The 7,283-nt window shown below is 35.3% G+C and overlaps 1 protein-coding gene across 1 annotated transcript; it reads right to left on the reverse strand.

Annotated features, from left to right (window-relative positions):
* Window positions 1-1,654: 1,654 nt before the first annotated feature.
* On the reverse strand, window positions 1,655-3,571 carry LOC18436701 (cypmaclein). The gene is made up of 4 exons (XM_011626016.3): window positions 3,496-3,571; window positions 3,382-3,426; window positions 3,138-3,210; window positions 1,655-2,057 (listed from the first exon to the last, which is right to left on the reverse strand). Exons 1-4 carry the CDS (start codon window positions 3,544-3,546, stop codon window positions 1,876-1,878), a joined length of 351 nt encoding a protein of 116 aa, XP_011624318.1. The 5' UTR covers window positions 3,547-3,571; the 3' UTR covers window positions 1,655-1,875.
* Between the last annotated feature and the right edge of the window lie 3,712 nt (window positions 3,572-7,283).

Here is a 7,283-nt window from a genome sequence, read left to right on the forward strand (position 1 = left end):
AAGTAAATGAGTTAGTGCTCTGAACTTACACTGCAAGCATCTTCAATTCAAAATTGAGTTCAATAACAACCTATGGACTCTAAGGGCATGTTGGTAATTGGAAGCAAAGGATTCTTTGGAACCTGGATGGCAAGGAGGAAGATAGTGATAGCTTATAGAAGGCCATTGGGCATACTTCACTTCACCTCACCTCAGGTGGTAGGCGCTTTTTCACCACCCTCTAATGGTTCGATGTTTGAGCAACTGGGCTAAATAGACCTCTAATTTCTCGGCCGAATGACCCCTTTTCATTCATTTTAATGGGAAAAAGTTTACATGAGATTTTAATCTATAAAAGTAAGGTGCATCTCAAAAATGCAGTAGAAAAGAGTGTTCTACAGTTGGAAATTTTTTTATTGACCATCTCGACTTCGAGGTGTATATTATAAAGCCAAAAAAAGAATTTCAAGTTTAAAAATACTTCATCTTGTAACAACTTATCTAGAGCTTCTGACTTTCAAGATTTTGAAATGTTTATAGGTATGATCAATTTATACCTTTTTCTAGTTTTTCAAATTTTATAGTTAGAGTTGCATATGATTTTCAAGCCATCATAAGGCTTCTGACATCAGAACTACATCTTCCAACAAAATTTATAGGTGTTGCCTTAGAAACCTCACCCCTTTTAATATGCAAAAGTTAGGTCTCTAACCCTGTTCAATTTCACAAATCCAACATTGTCTAAATTGAAAATTAAAGCACATTTGTTAGCCCACTCTCTCTCTCTTTACAGTACCAAGTCCCTTTTTCTTCAATCTTTCTCTCTCTTCTGAAGAAAGTCTCTTGTTTAGTTCAATCATTTTCTCTCTCTCTGTACCAAAGCAAGGGTCTCTCCGCACACTACGTCTCCTCTCTTCATTTACCAAGGCATGTTTCTCTCAACTATAAAGAAACCTACTTCAAGTAGAGAAAAAAAGTGTAGTAGGAGATGAAGGCTTGATTTGGGATAGAAAGAGTGGGGAAAGAGAGGGAAACTTGGTTCGGTAAAGAGAGTGATGAGAGAGAATGTGGGTAAAGCAGGGGTTAGTATGTTTAATTTAGACTTAATTGGGTTTTATAGGTTGAACAAGATTCAAATCATTTTTTTATATATACCAAAAAGAGGAGGGGGTATTCGGCAACGAGATACTCCTGGCCACTGGATTTTACATCTAATAGCAAAGGTTGATTGTGACTTCTTTGTACAAAAACAAAAATGATCTAATTATGTACTTATTGTGCTATCATTGCGTAGTCTCCTCACATTAGTCTATTACATCTTAAGTTAAGTGGACCAGACTTTGGGAAGGATATTTTTAGGAAAATGGTTTGATAGAGCTGTAGCCCTACCAAATAAGTAAAGCCCCACCTCATAACTCATTGAAAATTAGAATTCAAGTATTAAAAACCCTTTATATTGATCATCTCGTCTTGAACATTTTTTAAAAGAAATTAGGATTTAAAGCTCTAAAAATAATTGATATTATAACAAATTATCTAGGCGGTCCATTTTGCCCTAACAATAAGTATTCATGGATCCGCAACATTTGTACCATTTTTTTAAGTTTCAAATTTTATTGCTGGCATTAGAAATTGATTTTAGAGCTGTCATGGAGTTTTCTATTGCCAAAAGTACTTTCCATACAAGGATTTGAGATGAGGCTTTATTTCATTTTCATAGAACTTCATCCATATTTCTAACACATCATCAAAATATAAATATATTGAAGGACCAACAAATGCCAACTTCCTTTACTCAATCAACGGAAAGTTCCCCTCATTATTCTTAGGAATTATTCAAAGAAACCAATATCAAATGGAAAAAAAAGAAACCTAAAATGAGTGAAGGATGAGGAATCAAGGGCACTTAAGTTTGTTTCCACGAGTACGAAGATTGGCATAACATGGGCAAGCACCCTTGTTACCATAGGTTCCTGGTGGAACACAATGGCACTTTGCACAGCAACCCCGACAAGTACGTAGGCATATTTTCTTTCTTGATGCCTTACTACATCTCCTCTCACAAGCAATACCACAATCTGTATAAACCAAACAAAACAGGAACTTTTCCTATAAATAAATAGCCCCTATTTATTGTATTTAGGGAAAAAAAAAATTCAAAATAATCTAAGCTTCTGTGGGAAACTCAGGAGAAGTTTTTGGGCCCCCGAGGTTGGAAATATAACAACTTCAATCCAGCATCAAACCTCAATTAATAATCATAATAATGATTAAAATAATACTAATGATAATAATAACAACAATAATAATGATGATGATAACAATGATGATGAAAATAATAATACTTGACTGGGGTGGGTTGGGCCAAACCATGTCACAACTTGATCCATGGATTGTTATCATTTATCAAGGGAAAATTTTAAATTTTAGTGAAAAAAAATGATAAAGTTGCTCAACTCCATTTCCATTAAACCCATGATAATATAGTGCCCAAACTTAAACTTCAAATTTTAGTAAGTTCTATATTTTCTTTTTCAATTAATGTTCAATTCATGCTTAGCGATCTTAAGTCTATTGCATTTGCATATTTTCCTGTGAGAAAAGAAATGATTTAGAAATCACCACCAAGCTCTTACCCATATAATCTTTAATATGTCCTAAGTAAAATAGTAAGAGCGTGTATGCTATATGCTCCTGCGGAGTATAATGTACATTGACTCCCTTGGTCAGATTGTTTACTCGGGAGAATTTATTCAATCTGAAAATTTAGAAACTTCCTAAGAATTACGAGATGATCATTCTCAAAAGAGAAAATTTGGATTTTGAGTTTTTGAACGGTTAGATCTCATCCTTTAAAATTTGGTGGGTCTCTACTCAATCTTGAAACATTATTTCTTTTCGTGTATAAAAGGTGTCATTAAGATATATATTTTTTTATTGAGGTTAATCTAGGGGATGAAAAAGGTTACATCCCCAAAATTGGTGTCCTATAGCTTATTCTAGATGGTATTGTACCTGAGGGAGTAGATCAACATTTACTCCCATAGGAGTATAATATCATCTGGTAAATAATAAAGCCCAATACAGTAATTTAAAATTGGCCAATCAAGCTGTACAGTAAATGCAAACCGGCTAGTTATTGCATTAGATATACGTACTTATTTTGGGAGAGGATTTTATTTTGTGATACAAGTTTTTGTAAAGAGCTTCATCACCACCCTTGGCTTGCACCTGTAAAATACAACTACAATGCCTTCAGTCAAACCAATGCTATACAACATTATGATCAAATTTTATAAAGAAGTAACACAATTACCAGATTACCAAGAAGAAAACCATTACATGCTTAAGCACACTGCAAAAATAGATCATTTTGTAAACTGCAAATGACAATGAACTTACAGGGAGGGGACCCTTGCCTTCACTAAGAGAAGCCTCTGCAACAACCTGCACAATAGTTTATTTGTTGAGAGAGAGAGAGAGAGATTATAAATCATGCTTGGGATTATTGTTTACCTGCACAAGAAGAAGAAAGAGGAACAGGTATGCTGCTGGGAGCCTAGCCATTACAAAGGAAATTGCAGGGAGTCACAGAGACATGTATGTCATTGCTAACTCATAAATAGACCTCACCAGGGGAGAGAGAGAGAGAGATTACTAGATTCCAATAAAGGCCGTTCTCTTTCTTCTAAACATCATAAATACCCTTGTCATTTTCCTTTGGTTGATAGAACAACACACTGGAACGAATTTAAACCATTCTAAATTGATGATATAGCATGTTCCCCTGGGAACAAACTGTAAACTTACTCCCTCTGAGTGCAAGAGTTCTTAGAAGGCTTTTTTAAATGTAAAATTTTGGGATTCACCGAAGAATTATCCGATGATTATTTTTAAAAATAAAAAATTGAATTTTGAATTCTTAATACTTAGATCGAACTATCTAAAAGTTTAAAAATCAAAAAATGTTTTTGAATTCTTACTAATTAGATGTGACTATCTAAAAATTTAGAAATCAAAAATTGATTTTGATTTTTTAATACTTTGATCTGATTAATCTATAAATTGGATGATCTCTATTCAGTCATAGGATGTTAACTTTTACAAGCACATAAAGAATGAATGAATTGTTTTTTCCATTTATTTTTTATTGTTTTGAGACCGGCCTCTAATCTCCAGATTCAAGAGATTACATCCCCAGAATTTTGAGACCTAAAAATACAAAAACCTACTTGTCCGGTGTTCGATTTACCAGATAGTGGGGTAACTTGGAAAAAATAAATGCCGGGGGGGAGGGGTGTGCCGACAATAATTTGAGAAAAATATGTTCCCATTTTGTAATTAACCCCCCCCCCCCCCCCCCCCCCCCCCCCAATATTGCCCACCAGTAAATTTCTCCAAATTTTATATAGCGTCTAGGCTCTAAACAATCAAATTAGAACTTACCTCAAAATTTTCAGTAGAAGAGGTTGTTTTGATGCGCAAATATCTTCAAATTGATCATCTCGACATCAAGATACATGGACTTGAGAAAAAAATAGATTTCAAGTTTTGGAAATAATGCATCTTGTAAGGCATTTTTGGACCATCAATTTTTATGTTATTCAAGTTTCATAGATTTGCTTGATCTGCACTATTTTTTAAGCTTTAAATTTTATAATTAAAGATGAAAATATATTCTAAAGCTAGACAAAGATTTTCAATATTGAAACCACATTTCTCGCCACTATTTGAAGGTGGGCTCTAATTTGATTGTTTAGAGCGTCAGCTCTATACAAACCGCACACCCTAAAAATACTTCTAGGTTAAGTTCTATCCGGGGTAATAAATGGATGAAATGCTCCAATGGAAGCATAAATTTTTTTAAACTTTCTCAATTTAGAAACAAAGTATGGGTAACTTGTTGATATATTAAAATGTGCAGGTTGAAAGAGCCCACCACAAGGGTTGCTTGTGTATTATTTGTGCCCATGCCAGGCTGTTGGGTCAGATGTCTCATAAATAAAGAAAAGGACAGGAGAAAATCTTCAACATGCATCGATCTTGTAATGGAAAGAAGACACAGCCTCGATCTTTCTTAGAATGCCCAGAGAATTCCTGGTCCCATAGGTGGTGATAATTAGGGGAGTCCTAGTGCTTTTGGCACCTTAATATTGTGTGCTAGAGGGCACAGTGGCACATGTACCTGTGCCCGTCAAGAGGCATCTCATGTCCCACCACTGTCTATCAATAATTGGAGGGTGGAGATTGTATGGAGCTCGTTCATCGCCATGAGCTGTGTACGTGCTGATTGTAGCGGAGAGGTCCCTCTCGTGTCAATGCAATTTCCATTGAACTAACGATGAGGAATGGACTCAAGGCATAGGTTTGTTAGGATAGTAGGTACCACGATATGACGACTTGATTTGAGTTTCATGTAAAGTTTTTTTTCAGTAATCGAACCCAAAATACAAAATAAAAAACATAAAAAAAGATTGTGGATGCCACCTTTTAGGACAGGACATAATATTTGCTTGAGAACTTATTCATTTTATCTTTGAATAGAGTACCATATTTATCGGCATCGAACATACTTTCTTGTGATATTTCATCATTAGAAAGCATTGTTTCTTCCTAAATTCCTTGCCCTTGCTCTTGCTCTTTGGCTGAAAATGTGGCTTTGAAAGGGAAGACAAATAGACCATGGTTATTTCTCATCATGTCTTCGAACAATATCACAGTTACAAGTAAGTATTTCATAGCGCATGGGTTAGAGTGGTTATGCGAATATGATCATGGTTGATTAGAGATATCATGAACATAATCCACATATATAGATTGATCCCAAAAACAAATGTGCAAGTCAATATAAGAGGCAAGACTTGCAAAAACCTGGTGGTCTTTTGGTCATTGCTAAAAAGGTGAGGATGGGGTCACAAGGTCCCCATGGAGCAAGCATCCATTTCTTCTTCTTTATCACAAACGTATTGGCTTTTATGCTTTATAGTGGAATCAAACAAATGGGTGTGGTCCCACACGTGTGGAACTTTTTTTAGTGGGAATCGTGCGTTTTTACACGTGAGAAGATAAGAGATCAGAGTGTAGCGTGGTTTCATCCCATTTGCCCATCATTTGATGCCACGTCCTTTTCGTTTGTGTGTTGGCTCCCAATTGCTACATTTGGAAAATTGACACCCCTTCAATTCATTCTTTTAAGGTTAGGTCCAAATATGTGTAATATGACAATCAGAAATAACTTTTTAGAAAACATAATACACGGTTAAAAACTGATTGCAACTAGGGTTTCAATTTAGTGCATGTATAGCGGATGTTGAAAATAAATGAATGGAAAAATAATAAAAGATAAAATCCAGAATGAAATATTTGAAGGAATTTAGGTGTTACTTCAATAGGTGATAAGATGAGAAAAAGTAGACCAAGTGGGTTAATCATGTGCAATGTAGACTTAATACAATACCGGTTGGAAGGTGCGATTTGATTCAACTAAAAAGCTCTAAGAGCAAAAAAAATGCCCAATAAGACATTGATGGAAGTAGTGAACAAATATATGGTAACATATGATCTTAATAAAAGTATGACCCTTTATAGAGAGCAGCATAGCAGAAGAACATACATTTGGCCAACCGCAAGTGGCTAGGATGATGATGATATCATTTCATGTACAGGGGACATGAATGAACATCCCCGCTGCATACTATTAAGCAAAATATAAAGATGAACTCACTTTCTAATGGCATACTTCATTAGAATAGTAACTCATCTCCATCTGCCATTAATCAAAGAAAATGTACGGTGGATTGCTAGTGTGCATTTGTGCATGTAAAATGTATCATACGAGCAACATGACTTCAAGGCATTAGCTTATAGATGGGATTGATTCATCATCATCATCTTCATCAAAGCCTTTTCTCAACTATTTAGTGTCTATCATTCCGCTCCGTTAAAAGTCCTACCCTCAATGAAGCCACAAGTTGCCATATTGTTTATCAATACTAAAAAAAACATACCCCTTGTCTTTTTTTAGCATTTCACTTGGACCAACTCACACACCTAACAGGTGTTGTACTGGATTTGTGCTGCACATGACCAACTCACTTATCGCTGAATGGAGAATTTGTATGGAGAATTTGTGCTGAACATGGCCAACTCACTTATCACTTAATAGAACCACACCTACGTTCACCTGAATATATTCATTTCAAATTCTATCTCTTAATGTCTTGCCAATTATCCATCTCAACATCCTCATCTCATCTACACTCGTCCTATTGGTAATCCTGTTGACAGCTAGCTTCAACTAAAGC

Source organism: Amborella trichopoda, chromosome 11, assembly GCF_054954075.1.
Source record: "Amborella trichopoda isolate Santa Cruz 75 chromosome 11, AtrichopodaSantaCruz75HAP2 v2.0, whole genome shotgun sequence".
NCBI classification, from domain to species: domain Eukaryota; kingdom Viridiplantae; phylum Streptophyta; class Magnoliopsida; order Amborellales; family Amborellaceae; genus Amborella; species Amborella trichopoda.

Bases quoted from the DNA above. Each gene is read 5' to 3' on its own strand.
- LOC18436701 (XM_011626016.3), bottom strand. From the start codon at position 3,546: ATGGCTAGGCTCCCAGCAGCATACCTGTTCCTCTTTCTTCTTCTTGTG. The intron at 3,211-3,381 runs GTAAGTTCATTG...TGTATTTTACAG, and splicing joins AAGGCAAGGGTCCCCTCCCT to GTGCAAGCCAAGGGTGGTGA. The intron at 2,058-3,137 runs GTACGTATATCT...TGGTTTATACAG, and splicing joins AAAATCCTCTCCCAAAATAA to ATTGTGGTATTGCTTGTGAG.